Below are 22,670 nucleotides of genomic sequence, written 5' to 3' on the forward strand. Positions count from 1 at the left end.
AAATATCCATTACAGCTAAGAGCACCATCCTAAGGGAGAGGTCTGCTGATACAATGGCTCCCTGCCTCCAAGGATGGTCCAACTCCCTTCCTGACCACTTTGCTAAGCCAGTGAAGAAAGGGTCTAGCTGAAAAAAATAACAGTTTTATGCCAAGTTAGCAAGATCAGTTGATCAATGCATCAGCTCAGCACCACAGCTGGCATGTGGGAGGAGGCAAGAGGGCACAGCTGAAAGCAGGGAAAGAGAAGGGCCCTTTTAAGAGCATGAAACCATGAGGCTGGCTGAGGCAACCACTCGTCCTGAGCTAACCCTCACGCTCCAGCACAGGGACCATGCCCACGTCTTCCTCCTCCTCCAGTTTTGGCTTTGCTTCCTATCCACCTGCACTGCCAGGGTGTTGACAAGCTCCTTCCATGGACAATCCAGGTTACTAAATTGCAGAAAGTTAACCCAGAAATAATAATAATAATAAAATCAATTCAGCAAGACAACTGCAAACACCACAACTGGGTGTCCAGAGGTCGGACCTCTCCTCTCTGGAAGCAGCAAGCCTTATACCAGCTGTCATCCCACACAACTTCACCCTCTGCACCTCACCCTGGGACAACCGTGGTGGCACTGGGACCGATGTGGCCCAGCAGTGACGCAGCTCAGGGGGCCACATGGCAGAACACCATTTGTGTTAAGGTTTTGGGAGGCTGCTGTGAGCTCCCCACAGTCAGACATAAAAGCCACAGTAAGGAGCCATGGGAGCACCTGGCAGCCCAGCAGCCCCCTCCGGCTCTCAGGTCCCAGCACACTGCCCAGAGATGGAAGCCCAGCTGTGGGAGAGCTGCAAGGCTGCACTGCTGCATTGAGCAAAGATTCTGGGTAATTCCCTAGCGTTGCATCAAACCTGGCTCCCAGAAACCAGCACTGCTGGGCTGAGGTGACCTTGAGCAGGACATGGCATTCGTAAACAGGGTGCATGCCTAAGGGTGCCTTACATCACTTGCACCCCAGCTATTATCTCAGGCAGAAGCTACCATCAGGCAAGAAGCTCCAGCTTTAATTCAGGCCATGGTTTCAAGACACATCTGTCCATCTGAGCAGGTCACCACTGACAGAAGAGGGAAGCCCCCCATTGCTTCCCCACACCCTGAACAAAGCCATGCCACTCACCTTCCTCTGTCTCTTCCTCATCAGACACCCAGAACAGCTCACAAACCACGAGCAAGAGCCAGGGAGCTTTTTGCTGGTCCCCAGGCGAACAGCTCATGGGCCCACCAAGCACCTGCAAGAGGGAGGGAGTGGGCCTGCCTGGCCAGGGGACTGGGACCATCTCCTTTGGACAGCATTGCGCCAGCAGATCAGCTTGGATGCTCATGGAAAAAAACAATGACAAAGAAAGTGGTAACATCAAATACAAACAACCATCTTTCCCGCTGGAAAACTACAATTTTATCCCAGAAAAGCTGAACCAGAGACAGTTTAAGCCAACGGATAAGTGCAGGGAGATAACAGATAGAAAAAGGCACTAGGGCTAGGAAGTGCACCTACCTAGTGCATTCACGCAGGTTAATATGTTAACTTTCCATGCAGCAGCACCTTAGCAATTTGCTCAGTCTCACAGAACAAACCCTAAAAGCATAGGTTCTTCAGGTTGATCTTTTATTTTTCACAGCTTAAACATGGTCACAGTCCTCTGTGAATTGGGTTTAAGGTACAGAGCTCTCCAGACTACACAAACATTCTAAGAACAAACATTTTCAGCATACCAAGAGCTCAGATATGCTAGGTCAATCCAACTATGTTTATTTGTATTTCACCCAAATCACCACCAAAGTACTTGGAGCTCAAGGAGCAACAGCCTCCCACTGATTCAGCAAGAGACCAGAAGTAATTGGTAGACAGTCTACAAGCACCACAAAGAATGCCAGAGGCATTTATTTACATGACCCCTGTTTGCCCAAGGAGAATTCAGAGTTTGCATTTTCCTCATTTAAATTAATCATTACTAGAATTAAATCCTCCGTACTATTCCTCAGCTACCAGGAGTAAAGGCACAAACCATCCAAAATCACCCCCACAACAAAACTTTTCAGATAGCTGTCATTGCTGAAACGAGACAGACTGTTTTACTCCCATCAGCTGAAGTTCCTCCCCAGGCTGGCACAGCACATTGGTATCTCTTCCAGGACAACTCTCATTATCTGTCCAAGGGATACGAGAAAGGCAAGGAGACACCATTCCCATTGTTGAGCAACTCCGCTCCTGCCAGGGCAGAACCATCACACCTTCTCTGCCAGTGACAACACACTGCACCTCACACCTGCGCTGCAGACACAGGAGCATGGAAATTCCCACAAGGCCTGGCTGCTGCAGCCACACAGTCCTCTTCTCCATCAGACCCGAGCGGTCCACGACTGGTCTTTAGTGCAGAACATCAAAGCACCTCTCAAGTCTTGTCAGCTGGCACACTTGCACAAGTCAGCACACAGCAACGCTCCCTCTGACATTACCCCCTCATTGCCAGAGTATAGCTCTGCCAACAAGAGACATGTGAAAATTCCTTCAAAACAGCTGTCCATGGAAGACAAGTTACGGTCAGAGCTTTGAACCAATTATAACCACGCACTTTGCAGTTGAAGCTGGCAAAATGTCTCACGCTCCTGTCATGTGTCCTTCTTCATTTCTCGTAGCAGCCAAGCCCAGCACACCGGGCAGCGAGAGACGAGAGGGGAGAGAAGTGGGTAAGCAGCACTGGAGCTCACAGCAAGTACAAGGCATTTCTAAAAGCAGACAAGTGCTCAGGGTTAACAAACCCCATACGAAACCTACTGGTACACAGTGAGGCACAGAACACCTTTACAGATATCAGCCCCACAGCTTTTGCCAATTCTCCAGGCTCAGTATCAACAATTACACAGAATTTACCATTCTGTTTACACAATGCTTAAAGAAAGGGGTATTTCTAAACTAGCACGTGCTGTCAACAACATCTTCTAGTTATTCAAGGATTTGTGCCAGCTCCCAAAGAAGTGAGGGCAAACTCCTGCAGCAAGAAGACGGCGCGACCTGGAATCAGCCAAGCTTTGCTGATTACTCCTCTGAGTAAACAGTGGTGTTCCCAGCACTTCAGCTTGCTCTCAAGCTTCTTCCGTTGGCATACTACCCTATATTTAGGATAGAAGAGCGCAATGACAAGCATTGGGAAGAATGAATAAGTGGTTTAGGATGCTCAGTATAGCAGCAGAGACTGCGTGAAGAAACCTATGAATTAGAAACTCTTAAAAGTGGGAAAAGGAATCTGTAGCTAAGGACTGGAAGAGACAGCGTTCCATATAGAAAGTTAAATAACAGATTTTGTGATGAACGGTACTGCCAAGGCAAGAGACACTAGCAGTCCCTCATGTAAACAGCGATGGGCAGTGGAAAGCAGCCTTTGCCTGGAGGGGCTTAGAGAAGACAGGTGAATGCTTCGCCTTTTTGTATAAAAAGAGGGGTTTAATCCCATTTTAGGCAGGTGAACAACATCAGTGCCATCTTCCCAGGCCTAGAAGCCCAAATATCCAGGACCAAGAGACACACAGCACGTCAGGGAGTGACTGCAAGCCCTACTGCGCAACTCCCACATCCCCCTGCCTGCACCTTCTTGCCCCGAGCAGCAGAGACCTGTAGAAACTCTAAAGGTACACACGGGAAGTTTCCAAACTTCAAACCTGGGGCAAAACTCGCTATATTCAGGCCCGATGACTTGACAGGCACTGGAGACTCCTGTGAGCAGCTTCGCCAGCCTGTTGGTTCTGAGGAGCCAGGGAGGCCACAGGGACTGTTCCGCATTTACGCCCGTTTGTGCGGCAGAGCTACTCGCTTGCGCGGAGCCGCCCGCATGGCCGAGTAACGAGAAAAGTTTAAGTGCATGTGTGCGGGCGGGGCCTGGCCCCAGGTGGGCGCCCCCAGCCCCCGAGCGGCCAGTCCGGCCGCAGGTGGGGCCGAGAGCCGGGGGCTGCCCGGTCGCCCCGCCCGCAGAGGAGCGCACCCGGCTCCGGCCGCCCCCCGGGGCCCGGGGAGAGCCGCTGGGCCGGGGGGGCGAAGCGCACAGGGGCTCCGGCACACACCGCCGTGACCCCACCACGGCCAGGCACCGGTGGCCGCCACCTCCAGCACCTGGGCCGCTCCCAGCGTCCCCGCCGGCGGCTGCGGCGGAGCCCCGCGCCTCGCCCGGTACAGCTCGACCCGGCCCAGCCGCTCAGTGCCCGGGGCCCGGCCCGCTCCGCCGCCCGCTCGCTAGCAGGGCCGGCCCTGCCAGGCACCCCCGGGCGCGGCGCCCACCAAGGCCGGGGGGAGGCCCGGTGGCGCCCAAAGAGCGGCCCCGGCGGGGGCCGGGCGGCGGGAAACCGCCGAGGAGGAGGGAAGCGCGGCCGGCCCCCGCCGCCAGCACGGGCCGCCGCCCGCGCCCGGCCGGCCCCGGCAGGCCGCGGAGGGCGCGCCGGGGCTGAGGCGGCAGCGGGCCGGACCGACCCGCTGCCCGCGCACAGAGAGGCCCGGCCCCGCCGCGCCGCCGCCCAGGCCGCGCCGCCGTTCCCGGTCCCGCTCCCGCTGCCGGCCCGCCCGGCAGGCCAAGGGCAGGGCGGCCCGGCAGGTGCCGCCGCAGCCCCGTGCTGCCGCCGCCACCGGGCGGAGGCCAGGCCGTTACCCCGCGCGTCCCCGCGTCCCCTCACCGTGCGACGGCCGGGCCCGGAGGCCGCTCCCCGCCGGCTCTCGCCGCCAGCGGCCCCGACGCACCGAGCGGGCGGCGCGGCGCGAGCGCGACCCCGCGCGGGCACGTACCTGGGGGAGGGGCGCGCGGCGCCTAGCAACCGGCGGCACGAGCGGGCCGCGGCCAATCGGCGCCCGGCACCCGCGCTCAGCCCCGCCCCCCCTCCGCCCCGCCCCACCTGGCTGCGCGCGGCCCCGCCTCCCCCCGCGCCCCGCGGCCCCGCCCCGGCCGCTCCCCTTTGGCCTCCCTCCAAGCTCCGCCCCTCACTGGCCGCCAGGCCCCACCCCCGCCGGGCCCCGCCCCGCGCTCGGCCCCGCCCCGCGCCCCACGCGCGGCCCCGCGCTCGGTGACCCCGGCTCCGCCTGGCCCCGGGCCCGCCGCAAATATTTGTTTGGGGCCGGCCTGGCGCTGTGGCAGCCCGGGGACGCGGGGCCGCCGCCATGCAGCCCGTGCTGGGGGTCCTGCTTGCCCTGGCCGCGGCCCTCGGCTCAGGTAGGGCCCCGGGCCGGGCCGGGCCGCCGTGGGGCCGCCGTGGGGCTGGAGGGCGTGGGACAGAGCGGGGCCTAGACGGGCCTAGGGGCCGGCCCGGGAGCCTGCAGGCCTCTGCCCTGAGCCGCGGCAGGGAGGGGGGGGCAGGATGTAGGGCGCTTCTGTAGGGCAGAGAGCCTCTGGCTCCACAGGACAGATACCATGCTCCGTGGGGCAGGGGTCCCATGCGCCACAGGGCCCGGTGCCCACGCTGTGCCCTCATGGGCGCGCTGAATCCTGCCACACTCCCCAGGCCACCGCTCGCCCCTCAATGACTTCCAGCGCCTGCGGGCCACCGAGCTGCTGGCAGTGCCCGCGGACTCACCGCCGTTGCTGCTGGAGTGGGGCTCAGCAGAGCAGTGTGCCCAGCGCTGTGCCGCCAGCCTGGCTTGCCGGTGAGCGGGATGTAGTGCCGCTGTGGGGCAGGTGGGAGTGCAGGCGGCCACGACGCCAGGGTCACCCCATTGGGATGCTGGGTGTTCGTGTGCGTTCTCCCGGGTACTGGCCCTGCGCTGTGCCGTGCCAGCCTCCCACTGTGCCTCCCAGGGCTTTCCACCATGACCGGCAGAGTCAGCAATGCCACCTGCTTCCCTGGACCCAGCACTCGCCCCACATCCAGCTGCAGAAAAACATCCACTACGATCTGTACCAGAAGAAAGGTGGGCTGGTGCCACAGGTGGACATGGAGACACCACAGACTGGGCACAGGCCACCCCACACAGGGCTCCCCACACTGCCCACGTGCTCTGGCTTGGCTCTGGGGCTCTGACGTGGTGCCTGGCTCTGCCCAGACTACCTGCGGGACTGCATTGTGGCTGACGGCTCCAGCTACCGCGGCACACGGGCCATGACAGAGAAGGGTCTGCGCTGCCAGCACTGGCAAGCCACAACACCTCATGACCACAGGTGCCCCTGTGTCCCCAGCTGCCCCACTGCACCTGCCAGTGGCCCTGGGCAGCATGGGGCAACAGGGAATGGGCTAGGGACAGTGTGGGGGCAAAAGGTACAGCATGAGGGCAATGGGGATTGCACAGGAGCAATGGGGACAGCATGGGGTCAATGACACCAACCAGGGGTAGCACAGCATTGTGGCTGTGCCCACCCTGGGGCAAGGGGCTCCCAGCCGCCCTCCTACCCACCCTGCTGCCAGCAGGTTCCTGCCATCCCCTCACAATGGGCTGGAGGAGAATTACTGCCGAAACCCTGACAAGGACAAGCGGGGTCCATGGTGTTACACCGTTGACCCTAATGTCCGGCACCAGAGCTGTGGCATCAAGAAGTGTGAGGATGGTGAGTGCCAAATCTCGGGGTGTCCCATACTGTGTGTGTTCCCCTCGCTGAGCCCTCCAGCTGTCCGCAGCTGTCTGCATGACCTGCAATGGGGAGGAGTACCGTGGCACTGTGGACCGCACCGAGACAGGGACAGAGTGCCAGCGCTGGGACCTGCAGCACCCACACAAGCACCCCTACCACCCTGACAAGTACCAGCTCCTAGCCCTGGGCAGTGTGCAGCCACCCTGGCCATGCCAGGCGCTGGAGCAGTGGTGGCACCCTCAACCGCTGCTCCCTGTCTCCGGCTCAGGTACCCTGACAAGGGACTGGATGACAACTACTGCCGCAACCCCGACAGCTCCGAGCGGCCCTGGTGCTATACCACCAACCCTGGGCGAGAGCGCGAGTACTGCCGCATCCGCCTCTGCAGTAAGTCCCTGCCAGTGTCACCGCGCAGCTGGGACTGGGGCTCCTGGGTGCCACCCTAACCCTGCCACTCTGCCCCTTTCCGGCCACGCAAGCAGAGAAACGCCCGCGACCCCTCAACGTCACCACTGGCTGCTTCAGGGGCAAGGGTGAAGGGTATCGGGGCCGGATGAACGTCACCGTCTCGGGGATCCCCTGCCAGCGCTGGGATGCCCAGACACCCCACCAGCACCACTTCGTGCCTGAGAAGTACTCATGCAAGTAAGGGGCGGGGGGGCGCTGCGCCCAGGGAGGGTGGCGGTGGGCAGCACCCAAGGGTGTGGGATTGGAGTTGGGGGATGACACCCATGTGGCCCCTCCACCAGGGACTTGCAGGAGAACTACTGCCGCAACCCTGATGGCTCAGAGGCACCATGGTGCTTCACTGCCCGCTCCACTGTCCGCATCGCCTTCTGCTTCCACATCCGCCGCTGCCCTGATGAGCTGGGTGCCCAAGGTGAGCTGCCCCCGGGCACCCGCCCCTGGGGTGCCTGCTAGGGGTGCCAGCTCTCCCTGCCTGTCCCCAGAGTGCTACCATGGCCATGGCGAGAGCTACTGCGGCCACATCAGCAAGACGCGCAAGGGCATCACCTGTCAGCCATGGGCTGCCCAGACGCCCCATGTGCCCCAGTGAGTGTGCGAGGGAGTGTGCTGGGGGGGTACAGGAATAGGGAGGGGAATGGGGATGAGGATGAGAACAGGGATGGGGATGGTGACAGCAATGGGGTGGTGACTTCCTCCTGGCAGGATCTCGCCTGTCACCCACCCTGAGGCACATCTGGAGGAAAACTACTGCCGCAACCCCGATAACGACAGTCATGGCCCCTGGTGCTACACCATGGACCCCCGCACCCCCTTTGACTACTGTGCCATCAAGCCCTGCTGTAAGCCCCTACCTGCACCCCTGCAGAGCTAGGGGGGTCCCCTGCCACCCCCTTGGGTAGTTTTGATACTGTCAGGGTAGCTGGATCCTGGTCCTGTGCCACCCTCTGCTTTCTCTCCACAGCTGGCAGCATGGTGCCCTCCATCCTGGAGAACACAGGTGGGAGCCAGCGGGTGCTGGGTGGGGGCCGTGGTGCCGGTGCCAGTGGCATGGCCCCAGCTGATGCCCACCCTGCCCACAGATGTGGTGTCATTCGAGCAGTGTGGCCAGCGGGATGAGAGACTGCAGTGGAAAGGGCGCGTTGTCGGTGGCCAGCCTGGCAACTCGCCCTGGACTGTCAGCATCCGCAACCGGTGAGTGGGTGCCCTGTCTGCACCGTCACGTGGCCAGCATCGCCCAGGACCTCACGCCCCCATCCCCACAGGGCCGGCATGCACTTCTGTGGGGGATCCCTAGTGAAGGAGCAGTGGGTGATCAGCACGCGCCAGTGCTTCTCCTCCTGGTAAGGCCAGGGCCAGGGCATGTGGTGCTGGGACTCCCGCTCCCCATGCGCTCACATGCCCAACCTGCAGCAATGCCGACCTGGCGGGCTACAAGGTGCAGCTGGGGACACTCTTCAAGGACCCTGGCCCTGAGGACCCTGACCAGCAGACCATCCCCATCGCACAGATCATCTGTGGCCCCTCTGAGTCCCAGCTGGTGATGCTGAAGCTGGAGAGGTGAGTGGCCATGCCCCAGCCCCTGCCATGCCCCACTGCTCACTGGGCTGACACCATGTCCTGCTGCCCTTCTCGCCGCAGGCCAGCCACTCTGAACAGGCGCGTGGCCCTGATCTGCCTGCCGCCCGAGCGCTATGTTGTGCCTGCAGGCACCGTCTGTGAGATTGCTGGCTGGGGGGAAACCAGAGGTACCTGCTGTGGGCAGCTCCTGAGACAGCATCCCCTGCCCAACGCATCCCCTGCCCAACGCATCCCCTGCCTGCAGCATCCCCATGTCCATGGCAACCCCCGCCTGCAGGATCCCCAGGTGCCTGACATCCCTCTGCTCACAGCATCTCCCTTCCGTGGCATCTTCCTGCCCATGACATCTTCCTATCCATACCATACCCCAGCAACAGCAGTCCCCTGCCCACAACATCCCCTGCCCATGACATCCCCTGCCCACCATACCCACTGCGAGGGCACTCCTCCTGCAAAGGTGTCACCCTGCAGGCTGTATGCCCCCACCCATGGCATCCCCTCACCCACGGCACCCCGTCACGGCATCCCCCTCCCCTGCCATCCCCTACCCGTGCATCCCCTGCCCGCTGCCCTGTGTGCTCGCTGCCTGCAGGCACAGCGGATGGCAGCGTGCTGAACGTGGCGCGGCTACCGGTACTGGCCCATGGCGAGTGCAACATGGCACTGCGCGGGCGCCTGAAGGAGAGTGAGCTGTGCACTGCCCCGCTGCGCGCTGGCGTGGGGGCCTGTGAGGTGAGCCGGGCTGGGGACTGCTGCCTCGGGAAGCCTGCACTGCTGGCACTGGGGTGATGCCGCTCTCTGGGTGCTGCAGGGAGATTACGGGGGACCACTGGCTTGCCTCACTGCTGACTGCTGGGTGCTAGAGGGGGTCATTACCCCCTCCCGTGTCTGTGCCCGCACCGACCAGCCTGCCCTCTTCATCCGCGTCTCCCTCTACGTTGACTGGATCAACAAGGTGATGAAGATGGTCTGAGCCGGCTCAGCCCCAGCCTGGCACAGCCACCACCATGCAATAAAGGCACAGCCACAGGGCTCGGCACTGCACAGGGTCTCACACATTTATTTAGTACTGAACCCCAAACCATGTCCCGTCCTGCCCCCAGCTACGCTTGCTTCATCCTCCTCTGGTCCTGGTGAGGTCCCCAGGGCCAGCAGTCACCCTGGGGCTGGCATAGCAGCAGGGCTGCCACAGGTGCTAGGGGCTGTGCTGTCCCGTCTTGCCCTGCCAGGGCTGCCCCAGGTGCCGGAGGAGCCAGTGGGCGCAGTTCCCAAAGATATCGGCCTCTGTCTCTATGCCGGCCAGCACGTGGCCGCCCTCTGGGTACCACAGCAGCCTGTGAGGTGAGACAGGACAATGCTCAGCTGGCACCCCAGGGCTGCCTCCCTGCTCCCACCCTGCTGCACCCCACTCACCGCACCGGCACCCCCCCTGGCCCTCAGCACTCGGTACAGCTCCAGTGCCTGCATAGGGCTGACACGCCGATCCCGGGCACCCACACACAGCAGCACTGGTGTTTGCACCTGCAGTACAGCCAGTGGTGGGTGCCCAGCACCCTGCACCCAGTATCCCACCACCCATCCCGGCCCTGCCTTACCCGGCCCGCGTGGGCGATGGGCGAGCGCATCAGCATGGTGGCCATGTCCTCAGCGTGGGGCACCCGCTCGAAGGAGTAGGGCAGCCCCAGGGAGGCGTAGCGCCTGTGGCACGGAGGTGCTGGTGGGTGCCGTGAAGACGTGGCATGGCATAGGGTGGGACGGGGGAGGGGTGACACTCACCAGTCAGGGATGTCGGAGGTGCCCAGCAGTGCAGGCAGGTTGGAGACGGGGCTGCGCAGGGCACAGGCTTGGTAGCGCTTGGGTTGGCTGGTGAGGAGGTGGAGGGCGATGAAGGCTCCATGGGAGCCAGCCAGAAGGGCCAGCTGGTGTGGGTCCAGGGGCTCGCTGCACAGCGCCTGCTCCACCGCCAGCTGCACCCATGGGTCACCCCCCATCAGCACCCTGCCATCAGCACCTTCCCAGAAGGCCCCACCATCAACACCCCTGTGGCACCCACCACCCAGCACCCCTCACCTGGGTGTCCGCCACATCCTGCTCACCCACATGGGAGAGCAGGGAGTTGATGCTGGCCTGGCCAAAGCCCAGGGAGCCACGGTAGTTCACTGGGGAGACAGGGGCCACGGGTGCTACCTCTCCAGTGGGGCGCAGGGGCCACACATCCCCAGGCTCCCTGGCACTCACCAAGGAGCACGGCAAAGCCCAGCCGACACAGTGCAGCCATGCTCGGACGCCAGCGGGCATCAAAGACGGCACAGGGGCCACCTGGGTCCGGCAGGAATGTCACCCGGGGTGCCACCAGCACTGCCAGGGTGTCCCTGCCATCCCCTTACTCACCATGGGGACACACCACGAGGGGGTGTGGTGCCATGCTGTCTGGTGGGCTCAGCAGCAGGGCCTCGAAAACCTGGGTGTCTGCACCAGGGAAGGGTCCCCCTCACCACTCACCACCCCACCCACCCAGCACCCTGCCCACCCCCTGCTCCCGAGGGTCCCCGGCACCCAGGCAGCACCCAGGTGCAGCGGGGGCCCCCGGGCGCTCACCGTGTGCAGCGGGGCTTTGCCCGCTGCAGGGTGGCCGGACTGTCAGGGTCTTCCAGGTGATGCCAGGCACTGTTGGGGTGTCCTCCACCGGCACCCAGAAGAGGGGCAGCTCCTGGCCCGCAGGCGGCAGCACAGTGACCACCTGGGGACAGGCAGCAGGTGGCACTGGGACACCCCTGCCTCAGGGCAGCTGGCCCGTGCTGGGGTGTAACCGGCCCTGGTGTGCCTACGGTCCCAGTGCTCCATGGTGCTGTCTCATACTGTGCCATGCTGTGCCGCCCTGTGCCATGCATGGGTGTTCCATGCTGTGCCTGGTCATACTGCTCTGTGCCACGCTGTGCCGTCCTTGGCTGTGCCGTGATGTACCTGTCTCCAGCACTGGGCCAAGCTCTGCTTTTCCTTGCCACACTGTGCCATGCAATGTCATGCTGTGGCTGGCTGTAGCTCACCATGCTGTGCTTTACCATGCCATGCCAAGGCTGTGCTGTGCAATGCCATGCTGGATCTGGCTGTGTCACACTGTGCTGTGCAATACCGGGCTAGGCTGGGCCTGGCTTTGCCCACTTGTGTCATGCCATGCCACTCCACGATTCACCATGCCATGCTGTGCCTGCTGATGCTGTGCTGTGCCATGCCATGCTGTGTTTGGCTGCACCTTGCCATGCTGTGCCATGCTGTGCTTGGCTGCATATTGCCGTGCCGTATCAGGCTGTGTTGTGTGGTGCCAGGGCTCTGCTCACCAGGCTGGGAGGGTGGTGTGGGGCCGAGCAGGTGGCCACCAGCAGGTCCCACTGGAGGGTGAGCAGCTCCCAGCACCCTTCGGACGACCCTGGGGACAGAGAGCATGCCAGTGCTTGCAGAGGCTTCCAGGGCACTGTGGGCAGCCTGGTGCCACGTACCTGCTGTCAGGTTGGTGACAGTGGCTGCCTCCGTGTCCACAAGCAGCAGGTCCTGTGAGGGGGCAAAGCATGGGCAGCTGTGTCAGCGCAGGGCGCGGGGGCCGTGTCTCTGTCCCCACCGTCCCCAGGGCTCACTGTGCGGCTCCGCTGCGGGGTGCCCAGCACAGCTCGCCGGCTGTCGGCTGCCCAGCACCGTGGCGGCAGCACCTCCGTGTAGAGCCCAGCAAAGGCTGCAAGTGGGGCAGAATGTTAGCAAGCCAGGGCTGTGGGCACCTGGTACAAGGGGGTTCCCAGGGGGGTCCCAGCCCCCCAGCAGTGCCCAGCCTGGCCCACCATGCTGCACTCACCTTCCGTGGGCTCCTGCACCACGTCAAGCACCGTGACTGTCTGCCTTGTCTGCCAGGTGAGCTGGGGAGAGCTGGCGATCAGGGATGGGCCCCTGCCAGGGAAACTGAGGCAGGGGGGCATGGGGACTGAGCCCACCTCCCATCCCAGCTGGGCACTGTGAGAGGCTGTGACATCCTGTGCTGGGTACCCCACTGGCAGCACAGGGTGGCACAGCCGTGCCGGGTGCCGCAGGGCCCTGCTCACCATGCGCAGGCGCAGGCACTGCCGGTGGGGTCCCCCCAGGTCCCCCTCCAGGTAGAGCAGGCGCTGGCCATCAGGGCTCAGCCGGGGAGAGCAGGTGGCACTGCGCTCGGCTGACAGCAGCTCTGTGGGCAGCAGGGGGTCAGCACGCCAGGGACCCCCAGGGCACCCCCTCACAGCCCTGGTGCTCACCACAGCGCCTGCTGGCCAGGTCCAAATGGAAAATCCCTGACCTGGGAAGGAGGTACAGGTCAGGCTGAAGCCCCGTGGCCATGGTGACCCTCGCTGTGCCAGCATGGCATGGGCATCCCAGCATGGCGCTGGGTGCTGGGGGGACCCACCTCCTGTTGGAGCAGGCGCTCAGCCCCAGGCGGAAGGGCTCATGCCACCAGCCCACAAACACCACGCCGCGGTCATCTGGGGACCACAGGGCCTGTGCAACAGCCAGGCTCAACCCACAGCCCCAGGCTGCCCCCCAACCCCCAACCCTGGGGCTCTCCCTGCAACCCATCCTGACCTGGCCAGGGGAGAGGTGCTCCGGGATGCCCTCCAGCACCGAGAGGCTGCTGCCCTCCAGGTCCAGGACGCAGAGGACGGGCACGCTGCGGGTGCTCAGTGCCTCCCCCCAGTCTTCATGGTACACGAACTGCTCACTCTGCAGCACAGCCCCATCAGCTCCATGGCCCATGGCCCCAGATATGGGGCTCTGTGCATGGCACAGTCACAGGGTACCTGGCATGCTCATGGGGTGCATGGGGTGCTCACAGCGTGTGTGGCACGCTCACAAGATGCACAGCATACTCATGGGGCACACAGCACGCTCATGGAGTGCGTGGGCGGCTCATGGGGCATGGGCCATGCTAACAACGTGCATGGCACACTTGTGGGGTGCACAGCATGCACATGGGGCACATGGCACCCACCTCCTCATCCTCTTCCTCCTCCTCCTCTGGCCTGGCTGCTCCTGGCACATCCCATGGGCGGGGGGGGCACCGTTTGGGCCGGCTCTTCTCAGCCACATAGAGTAGCCTGGTCTCCGAGTGGGACCAGGCCAGACAGGCGAAGGGCCCTGGCACAGCAAGAAGGTGCCAAAACCCAGCCTGGCACTGGCACAGCTGGGCACCAGGCAAGCACTGGGGCTGCTGGTGCGCCGGCCTTGCCTGTGTTGCGGGCAGCAGAAAGGGGTCCTACCCTCTGTGTAGACCTCCCCGTGCTTCCCCAGTGCTGTGAGGTCCACACTGTGGCTGCGCCCGCTGCTGCCCCACACCTGGGGGGATGAGGGTCAGCACTGGCACACCACAGCTGTGGCACCCACCGCCCCGTGCCCTGGGGCTGCTGTGACTGGGGCAGCCTGTGTTACCTCCAGCAGCTCGTGGCCCTGCTGCGGGCAGCGGCTGAGCACGGCACGGTGCTGCCCCGTCGGCGAGTGCTGGCTGAGGAGCCTGAGGGTAGGAGGGAGGGAGGCTGCAGTGGGCAGCGTGCCATGGGCACCAGCCTTGCCGTGGGCACCGGCCATGCCGCCCCATCCCGTCTGTGCCATACTGGTTGTGGATCTCGGCGCTGAGTGCCGCCCGGCTGATGGCAAGGCCACGGCCACCCACGTGCTGCAGGCTGTAGTGGCGGCTGAAACGCAGGAGCCGGCGGCGGGGCAGGTCTGGGCGGCTGCACTCTGCAGAGGGGGGCTGTCAGCACCCACCCCCGCCAGTCCCGGGGGCCAAGAGCACCAGGACAGCCGAGCCCATGACTCACCGGTGTAGAGCAGGAAGGTCTGTCCCCCTGCGGCGGCCCCAAGGGCGGCAGAGGTGATGGCAGGGAACTGGCTCAGCTCCCGGTAGCAGGCGGCGGGGCCGCCAGCCACCTGGGTGGGGAAGAGGCACGCTGGCGGGGGACAAGCTCACCCCTCTGCCCTTGCCCACCCCCAAAACAGGGCTGTGCCCACCCACACAGCCCCCCCCTGGGCCCCCCTGCCCACCTCTGTGCCCCGCTCCGTCCCTGAGGCCATGGGGCCTTGCTCTGCCACGCTGGGCCGCCGCGGGCAGGCTGCCAGGGCATGCGCCAGCAGCCCGGCACGAGGGGCCTGGCTGGTGCCCGCCCTCCGGCTGCCCTGCGCCGCCTACCGTGCCCGGGGCAGCTGGGCACAGCTCACCCTCTGCCGCGGCACAGCGCATCCCCAGTGGCACAGACCCCAGCCTGTGTGGCCACAAGCACTGGAGCGGGGGTGACACTAGTGCTGGCACCACCATCAGAGACACCCGGGGTGCTGAGCTATGCTGTTTATTGGGGGGAGGCAGCAGCGGGGGGCTGTTAGCACTGCAGGTGCTTGAGCAGCCACAGTGCCATGTTCATGAAGCCGTCAGCTTCGGCCTCGACACCGGCCAGGGCGTGGTTGTTCCCTGGGTACCAGAGCAGCCTGGAGGGGAGAAGGGCATTAGTACCAGGCTCGCACCCCACCACACAGGCACTCAGCACCCCACTTACCGTGTGGGGACCCCCCGGGCTTTGAGGGCACGGTAATACTCCAGCCCCTGCTTGGGGGGCACACGCCGGTCGTCCTCCCCCAGCATCAGCAGCACAGGTGCACGGACCTGCGAGAGCGGCACAGCCTCAGCACCGGCACTGCTGGCAGTGATGGGGACAGGCACAGGGACATACCTGATCGACGTAGCGCATGGGCGACTTGCGCAGCATCTCTGTCCACTGGGCAGGGTCTGGCAGGGCATCAGGCACGTAGGGCAGTCCCGTCTCCGTCAGGCACCTACAGACAAGAGGGCCGGGGCGTGTATGGGGCTGTGACAGTGGGGAGGCTGGGGGCAGTGGTACTCACCAGTCAGGGATGTCAGTGGTGGCCACCATGGAGGCAATGTTCACCACGGGGTTGCGGACAACACAGGCGCGGTAGGTGTCAGGGAACTGGCCGAGGAGGTGGCATGCCAGGAAGCCCCCATGGGAGCCACCCACCAGTGCCACCCGACCAGCATCCAGCGTCTCCTCCTGCAGCACCCGCTCCACGCAGAGCTGCCACCACAGGGGAGACCTGCTGAGGCAGGCAGCCCCGCTTTCCCTCCTCAGGGCACCCGCAGGAGCACAGGGTGCCCCAGGACCATGTGTCAGTGTTGTACCTGCACATCACGCACGTCCTGTGTGCCCACATTGCCTGGCAGGGAGGCCACGCTGTCCTGGCCAAAGCCCAGGGAGCCGCGGTAATTCACTGGTGGGGGAGCAGTGTCAGAGCCCTTCCGCCCCATCCTGACCCCACTGTGTGCACTGTGTCATCCAGCAGTGCCCTGGATCCCCAGCATCACTCACCCAGCAGCACAGCAAAGCCCAGGCGGCAGAGTGCTGCTGGGTACAGCATCCAGCTGGCCGTGAAGACGGAGTGGGGACCCCCTGCAAGAGGAGAAAGGCAAATGGGGTGGTGGGGGGATGCTGCCCAGCTAGGGCAGGGGGCACAGCAGGGCAAGCTCTTACCATGGGGCATCACAACTAGGGGGGGCTTCTGGGCAGCAGAGCCCTCGCTTGGGTGCAGCAGGATGGCATCAAAGTCCAGGCCCCCTGTGGAAGTGGGGTGGGGGGTGTCAGCACTCGGCAGAGGTGGTGGTACCCAGCCCAGCCCCACCAGGCACTCACCATACTGGGGGTGCTCCTGCTCCGGCAGGGGCTGCAGGGTGCGGATGCCCCAGCTGATGCCGGGCACAGGGGGTGCATCCTGCAGGCAGACCCAGCGTGCCTGCGCCTCCTGGCCAGCATTGGGCAGGACAGCCACTTTCTGTGTGGGGAGATGGGTCAGTGCCAGCACCGCGGGGATGGTGGGCACTGGGGAAGGGGGGTGTTACCTTACCAGTGTGTGGGGGCAGCTAGGGGTGGAGAACCTGGCCACCAAGAGGTCCCGGTCGATGGTGAGGACAGACCAGCTTCCCTGGGGGGCATCTGGGGAGGAGGGGGGGTCAGACCTGCTGGCACCGACCCCCTTCTCAGCCCCGGCACTGACACGGCCCCACTGGCCTGCCACTTACCGGCTGTCAGCGAGGTCGTGGCACCCGTCACTGTGTCCACTACGAACACATCCTAGGGGCATGAGGGCAGAGTCCAGCGGAGCCCTGACTCGGCCTGGCCCCCCTGTGTGCCCCCCTGCCATCCTGGCATGGCGGCCCTCACCTGCTGGCTGCGCTGGGTTGTATCCAGCACGAGCCTGCGGCTGTCAGCTGCCCAGCACAGCCCCGGCAAAGCACCACAGTAGATGCCTGGGAAGGCGCCTGTAATGAGAGCAGCGGTGCTCAGCACCCCTCCATGCCCCCTCTGCCCACCCCCAGGGCTGTACTCACCCCATGCCTGCCGTGGCACAGTCTCCAGCACCGTGCTGGTGTGTTTGGTGTACCAGTCGTACTGCAGGAGACACGGTATGGAGCGAATCTGGCAGGGTCCCAGCCCGCCTGCCCCCACCACAGCTTGGGGAGGGGGCTCTACTGCCCTCCTGTCAGCCCCCACACTGGCATAGGCACCCCACCGCCTCCCCGGTGTCCCATCATGTCCTCCAGTGCTGCTCACCATGCGGAGGCGGCTGCACTGCTGGTGGGGTCCCAGGGCATCATTCTCCAGGTAGATGATACGGCAGTGGTCAGGGCTGAGCCGTGGGGACCACACGGCCCTGGTGTCCTCAGAGAGCAGCTCTGCATGGGCACGAGGGGATGGTGAGGGGCTGCGGGGAGCTGGGGTGCCGGTGGGGTTGGGATACAGGCTGCTCACCGCATCTCCCGCTTGTCAAGTCCACGTAGAAGAGTGCTGACCTGCCGGCAGAGACCGGTGTAACAGTGGGGCTAGGGGCCTGGCTGTGGGGCAGGCTGCCCCGCAGGGACTCACCGGCGGTTGGTGCAGTGCCGCAGCCCCAGGCGGAAGGGCTCGTGCCACCAGCCCACAAACACCACTCCAGTGTCGCCGGGGGACCAGAAAGCCTGTGGGGAGCGGGGGGTGAGTGTCTCAGCCTGCTGCTGGCCCCCGAAACCTCCCTTCTCCAGTCCCCATCCTGACCTGGCCAGGGGAGAGGTGCTCCGGGATGCCCTCCAGCACCGAGACGCTGTTGCCCTCGATGTCCAGGATGCAGAGGACGGGCACGCTGCGAGTGCTCAGCGTTTCTCCCCAGTCCTCGTGGTACACAAACTGCTCGCCCTGTGGCACAGCCCTGTCAGCCCCACGGCCACCCAGCCAGCCCCTGCCGGCCCCGGGGCGGAGAGACCCCACCTTGAGGGGTGCATCCTCCTTCTTGGGGTGCCCTGTGTCCTCATCGGAGGTGCCCAGCTCAGGGGCTTTGCTCTGGAAGAAGGACTCGGCCTTGGGACGCTTCTTTTCCGCCACGTAAAGCAGGTGGGTCTCCGAGTGCGACCATGCCAGGCAGCCAAACTGGTCTGCAGGGATGGGTCAGGCACCGGTCCCCCTGTCCCCCCAGGACCCCACATCCCCCAGCATCCCCTGGCCCCTCACCGTCATCGTAGACACTGCTGTGCTTGTCCAGCGCTGTCAGGTCAATGCTCTTCACCTTGCGGTTCTGATCCCAGACCTAGGGGCAGAGATGCCGGAGCGGCCCCGAGCCGCAGCGTGGATCCTTCTCTGAGTCCCAGGGAGTATCCAGCCCCCCTCGCCCCGCCCCCCCCTCACCTCCAGGAACTGTTTCTCCTTCTCCTTCTCCTTGCCGGGGACCTTACGCAGGACAGCCTTCAGTGCCCCACTGGGGGACTCGCGGCTCAGCAGCCTGCAGGTGGGTGGGCACCTGTCAGCCCCCCACCGTCAGCATCCTGAGGGGACGCGGGCGCTGGGGTGGAGCAGGACTCACTCGTCCTTGATCTCGGAGCAGGTGCCAGCGGGCCCCGAGTAGACAACGGAGGCCCCATCGTGGAAGATCAGGTACTGGCGGCAGAACTTGATGTTCTCAGCCCGTGCCAAGTCCCGCTGCGACCACTCTGCGAGAAGCAGGGTGAGGAAACCCGCCGGAGACCCCCTGCACACCCCTGGCCCCCCTGTGGGGCCACTCCGTCCCCGTACCGGTGTAGAGGCTGCAGTACTTGCCCCCGTACTGGGTGGTGATGTCGGGACCGAGGCAGGCAGCGCTGAGCCCCGGGTGCCGGCTCAGCTCCCGGTACAGCTCCGCCATCTCCTCCACGCTCAGCGGCACCTGCGGGACCTGCCGGGGTGGCTGGGGGCACGGGGCCGTGCCGGGGTGCGGGGCGGAGGAGCAAGAACTGGGGAGCCGGGGGGCACAGGGAGCGGGTGCTGGGGCACCAGGGTACGTGGGGGGATTAGGAGGGGACTGGGGGCAGTTACTGGGGTACGTGGGGGGGGTACAAGGGCAGTTACCGGGGCACTAGTGGGTACAAGGGTACTGGGGGCAGGTAGCGGGGTACACAAGGGAGATTAGGAGCACTGGGGACAGTTACTGGGGTACCAGGGTGCAGAGCCAGGGCAGTTACTGCAGGACTGACGGCAGCACCGGGAGTGCGGAGCGGGGGCAGTACCGGGGGTACCAGCGGGTACAAGGGTACCGGGGGCAGCTACTGGGGTGCACGGAAGGGATTATGAGGGTAGCGGGGGGTGATTACCGGGGTACCAGGGGCACTGGCGGGGATGCGGAGCAGGGGCAGCTACCGGGGCGCATGGCGGGATGAGGAGAGCGCCGGGGGCCGTCACCGGGGTGGCGGGGGCGCACAGCGGGGGCCGTTACCGGAGCACCGGGGGCAGGCGGGTGCCGGGGCTGGGGCTGGGCGGCGGTGCGGGGGCAAGGCCGGGGCCGGGGCCGGGCCCCGGGCCCCGGCCCCGGGGGGCTGCGGCGAGGGGGCGGGGGGCAGCGGGGCCGCGCGGGGGCGGGCTCCCGTGGCGGGGCGGGCACCCGGGGCGGTGACATCACTGACAACCCCCCCCAGCCCCTCACCGGAGGCTCCATGTCGCGGCGGCACAGCAGGGGCGGGGCCAGCGCCGGCACTTCCGGGACGGAGGGGCTGGGCCGGCGACGTGCGGCTCCTCCCATTGGCGGCGCTGCCCGGGCCACCGCCCGCCTTGCGGCGCCCCCTGGTGGGCGCGGGCGGCGCCGTCGCCGTCGGCCTCGGGGGCCGGGCTCCGCCCCGGCCCGACTCCCCCAGCCCCGGCGGCCGCTCCCGCCAGGAGGCACCGGTTCACCCGCGGGCCCCCCTTTGTCCCCCCGGCCAGGGTCCAGGCCGCGGCCCCACAAGGGCTCCGTGCGTAGGCTGGGGGGGGATCGGGCCCGTGGGGCCCACAGGGACCCCCCAGCCCAGCAGCCCCGGGTGTGGGCCACGGAGCTCGGTGCCGCCCAGGCCCACGGGGCTTCCGGCCCGGCCGCCCCCGCCGTGCCGAGGGTCCAGCCCCCCCGCCCCCCCTCGCCACAGGCAGGCAGGAACCGGGGCCAGTCCACGGTTTGTGTCAAGTCCTTTTTATTCTGTTCCCACAGAAACACCTGGTGAGGGGGCAGCTTCTGGGAGGGAGTCACGACACAGCGGCGGGGGCGGTACGGCACGGTACGGCACGGTACGGCACGGTACGGGGTCACTACAGGTGGCACAGAGCACAGCAGACACGCACACCGTCACAATGTTCAGAGGGAGCGCACCCGGCATTGCACTTACCGCTGGAAACGGTGCCCGGCCACGCTCGGCCCCTCGCCCTCGCGCCCTGCGCCCCCCGCCCCGGCCAGCCGACTGCCATGGTGGGCTGGGGCCCAGCCTGCCGGGGGGCTCCGATGCCCCCGGTCCCGGCGGCGGAGGCGAGGTGGCGGATATGCTCAGGCAGCAAGACAGGCCCCACTGGGGGTCTCGGTCCCGCGTGTGATTTACACACTGTACAAGTATTTACAGCGCGAGGAGCTGGGGGCTGGGGGCCTGGAGAAGGCACCCTCAGGCTATGCACTTGTCATCGCGGGGAGAGGCGTCGGGTGTGCGTGGGGCTGCGTCTCTCCTCTGTGGGGCTGCCCCACGGGAGCACCACGCTCCCACTCCCGCAGCTGCCAGCATCTCCCCCAGCCCTGGGCACAGGCAGAGCCCCCTGCAAGGGTCCTGCCGCAGAGCATGGGCTTCCCACGGCAACTGGGCCCTCAATAACAAGTGCATAAATCTGCTAAGAGCTTTCAGTACAGCGATGGACTGATGGAAAAGAAAAAAAGAAAAGTCCAGGCAAAGAACAGCAAGCACTGAAAGGCGGGTGGAACCGTGCAGAGAAGTAGCAAGCCATGCTCTACGACGGGACAGACGGTCACAGGCGCTAGGGCTGCCCTTTGGCAAAGTGGCCCTCCGTGGGTCGAACATGCCACGAATTCATATGCACGGGTGGTCGATAAAGAGTAGTTCTCGGGTCGCTTGGCGGCACGCTTTGTGATGAAACCCTTAGGTGTGACATTGAACTGATTAGCTATTCACAGGTCTTGTTCTGGAGTCGTGTTATTTCGTTGCATAGAACATCAGGCGGGTGAACGGGTGGCTGCCACCTGCCGCCGGGGGCACCGGGGTGGAGGGTGATGCCGGCGTGGGGAGGCAGTGGGGCACAGGTGGCATGCAGCTGTACGCTGGCAAGCCCCCTCCTTGGGCAGTGCCACACCCCCCCCACCCCCCCCCCCCGGGGAACCCCCTCCTGGCAGGGCGAGTGGGCTGTGGCCACCGGCCGCTGCACTGGCCGTCCCCGCGAAATGGCTTGAGAAGGACTTGGATTGCACAGTAAAAGGAAGGATACTGCCGGAGGCAAAGCTCTCCTGATCTTGTTCCACGGGATTTGTGCTCTTTTGTAGCCTCCTGCACTCTATTGCTTCTACAGACGACAGCCCATGTGCTAACTCATCGCACAATGCAAAGAGGGAAGAGGATTTGGTATAAAGTTTAGAAAAAAAACCAAACCAAACCCAAAATAAAATGAACCCAAAGAAACTGAGAAAAAAGGACCCCCTCCCTGACGACGCCCCGTGCCCCCCCCCAAGTGCGGATGAGGTATACACAGAAATCAAAGTGGGATGATTAAGGCTGTTCTTGAAAGAAAAGGGGTGCCCGGCGGTGGGCGCGCTGGCTGCGTGGCGAGGGCGAGCGCAGCCCTTTCAATGCTTCCAATGGCTTCGGGGCGGTGCCGCGTGCTGGGACACATGCCCAGCTGGCGGCCGCATCGGCAAAGGCCGGCCATGCCGCCTGTCAGAGTCCTATGGCCTCATATTTCGGTAGTGAAACAGTGTTAGGTCCTGGCTGACACGCTCCGGGGGCTCCCCAGCGGGCTGGGAGTGGGCCGCAGTGCAGGGGCGCAGGGATGGCCCCGGAGGGGTGGACGGGGTTGGGAAGGAGAAGCAGCGCCTGCAGCGCCCAGCCCTCGGCTCGTGGGGGAGGAAAAACCTATGAAGAGGCCAGAGCTGGGGTTCAGAGGGAGCAACTCTGCGTATAATCTTGAGAAAGGGTCACGGCCCACCTAAGGGGCCTGACCCGATGGTCCGGATCAGGCCCGTTCCCTCGGGGCGGCTGCTGGGGCTCGCCGTGTGCCGCATCGGAGCTGCTCGCCAGGTGTGGGGGGCGCCTGCCCCGAAGCGTCTGCCAGGTCCCCGCTCGGCCGCCATTTGGTCCAGCATCCAGGGATTGCCCTGCTTTCAAAAGCTTGCAAGAGACAGAGAGAGAGGTATTAGCTCAAGAGGTGACGTCCCTGTGGAGGAGACCCTGTGGAGCGGCAGCACCAGCCTGAGCAAACGGGTGGCCATGAGCCGCGAGGTGCTGCTGGTGGAGCAGCTGCTGCCGCCCCCGTGCTGGACGGGCTCCCAGAGCAGAGCTTGGGCTGCCCAAACCTTCCCCGCCAGCCCAGGGTCTGCATCAGCATCCGTACGGCATTGGCCCACACCATGCTGCCAGGCCTGGGGAACAAGGCCAAGCCCCCACGCCTTGGCTCGGGGCTGGTGCGCAGGGCTGAGGATGTGCGGCCGAGTGTGAAGGGGCCGGGG

The 22,670-nt window shown here is 64.7% G+C and overlaps 5 protein-coding genes across 16 annotated transcripts in view; 1 reads left to right on the top strand and 4 right to left on the bottom strand.

Moving 5' to 3' along the window:
* The window catches only part of DAG1 (dystroglycan 1), a 53,536-nt gene extending 48,702 nt beyond the window's left edge, over positions 1 to 4,834 (bottom strand). Inside the window, exon 1 of one of the 4 annotated variants that reach the window (XM_055805480.1) lies at positions 4,814 to 4,834. The gene's annotated coding sequence lies outside the window, so the exon portion shown is untranslated. Of the gene's footprint in view, positions 1 to 3,702; positions 4,261 to 4,704 lie in introns of those variants that run through there. The other 3 variants (XM_055805477.1, XM_055805476.1, XM_055805479.1) reach the window with 3 other exon arrangements.
* Positions 4,835 to 5,075: 241 nt separating this feature from the next.
* Positions 5,076 to 9,674, top strand: MST1 (macrophage stimulating 1). 2 transcript variants are annotated; one of them, XM_055806035.1, is made up of 18 exons: positions 5,076 to 5,234; positions 5,524 to 5,665; positions 5,817 to 5,929; positions 6,062 to 6,176; positions 6,424 to 6,560; positions 6,631 to 6,751; positions 6,853 to 6,971; positions 7,064 to 7,229; positions 7,334 to 7,464; positions 7,535 to 7,637; positions 7,755 to 7,891; positions 8,014 to 8,049; positions 8,132 to 8,243; positions 8,315 to 8,392; positions 8,463 to 8,609; positions 8,691 to 8,797; positions 9,223 to 9,362; positions 9,442 to 9,674. In XM_055806035.1, the coding sequence occupies exons 1-18, from the start codon at positions 5,183 to 5,185 to the stop codon at positions 9,601 to 9,603; spliced, it is 2,118 nt and encodes a 705-aa protein (XP_055662010.1). In that variant the 5' UTR covers positions 5,076 to 5,182; the 3' UTR covers positions 9,604 to 9,674. The 2 variants fall into 2 exon arrangements, with proteins under 2 accessions (XP_055662010.1, XP_055662011.1); XM_055806036.1 differs by having other exon boundaries at positions 7,067 to 7,229.
* Positions 9,675 to 14,727, bottom strand: LOC101919631 (acylamino-acid-releasing enzyme). 4 transcript variants are annotated; one of them, XM_055806033.1, is made up of 22 exons: positions 14,688 to 14,727; positions 14,465 to 14,573; positions 14,258 to 14,384; positions 14,076 to 14,157; positions 13,907 to 13,982; positions 13,639 to 13,784; positions 13,233 to 13,370; positions 13,057 to 13,148; positions 12,908 to 12,948; positions 12,719 to 12,840; positions 12,475 to 12,535; positions 12,263 to 12,357; positions 12,128 to 12,179; positions 11,969 to 12,057; positions 11,229 to 11,370; positions 11,022 to 11,099; positions 10,869 to 10,949; positions 10,701 to 10,789; positions 10,407 to 10,597; positions 10,226 to 10,328; positions 10,044 to 10,151; positions 9,675 to 9,964 (listed from the first exon to the last, which is right to left on the bottom strand). In XM_055806033.1, exons 1-22 carry the CDS (start codon positions 14,715 to 14,717, stop codon positions 9,734 to 9,736), a joined length of 2,283 nt encoding a protein of 760 aa, XP_055662008.1. In that variant the 5' UTR covers positions 14,718 to 14,727; the 3' UTR covers positions 9,675 to 9,733. The 4 variants fall into 4 exon arrangements, 3 of the variants coding, with proteins under 3 accessions (XP_055662008.1, XP_055662007.1, XP_055662009.1); XM_055806032.1 differs by having other exon boundaries at positions 14,076 to 14,573; XR_008747480.1 differs by lacking the exon at positions 9,675 to 9,964 and having other exon boundaries at positions 10,120 to 10,151; positions 10,407 to 10,493; positions 14,076 to 14,573.
* A 246-nt stretch (positions 14,728 to 14,973) lies between these two features.
* Positions 14,974 to 19,683, bottom strand: LOC101919804 (acylamino-acid-releasing enzyme-like). 2 transcript variants are annotated; one of them, XM_055806037.1, is made up of 22 exons: positions 19,632 to 19,683; positions 18,749 to 18,878; positions 18,540 to 18,666; positions 18,365 to 18,458; positions 18,191 to 18,266; positions 17,951 to 18,114; positions 17,741 to 17,878; positions 17,573 to 17,664; positions 17,459 to 17,499; positions 17,261 to 17,382; positions 17,038 to 17,098; positions 16,871 to 16,968; positions 16,729 to 16,780; positions 16,554 to 16,642; positions 16,343 to 16,481; positions 16,184 to 16,267; positions 16,022 to 16,102; positions 15,835 to 15,923; positions 15,540 to 15,730; positions 15,368 to 15,470; positions 15,194 to 15,300; positions 14,974 to 15,125 (listed from the first exon to the last, which is right to left on the bottom strand). In XM_055806037.1, exons 1-22 carry the CDS (start codon positions 19,641 to 19,643, stop codon positions 15,020 to 15,022), a joined length of 2,196 nt encoding a protein of 731 aa, XP_055662012.1. In that variant the 5' UTR covers positions 19,644 to 19,683; the 3' UTR covers positions 14,974 to 15,019. The 2 variants fall into 2 exon arrangements, with proteins under 2 accessions (XP_055662012.1, XP_055662013.1); XM_055806038.1 differs by lacking the exon at positions 19,632 to 19,683 and adding an exon at positions 19,349 to 19,483.
* A 455-nt stretch (positions 19,684 to 20,138) lies between these two features.
* The window catches only part of BSN (bassoon presynaptic cytomatrix protein), a 96,520-nt gene continuing 93,988 nt past the window's right edge, over positions 20,139 to 22,670 (bottom strand). For all 4 annotated transcript variants that reach the window (XM_055806586.1, XM_055806585.1, XM_055806584.1 and 1 more), the window contains one exon: positions 20,139 to 22,332. The gene's annotated coding sequence lies outside the window, so the exon portion shown is untranslated. The remainder of the gene's footprint in view (positions 22,333 to 22,670) is intronic.

Source organism: Falco peregrinus, chromosome 5, assembly GCF_023634155.1.
Source record: "Falco peregrinus isolate bFalPer1 chromosome 5, bFalPer1.pri, whole genome shotgun sequence".
Taxonomy (NCBI): Eukaryota; Metazoa; Chordata; class Aves; order Falconiformes; family Falconidae; genus Falco; species Falco peregrinus.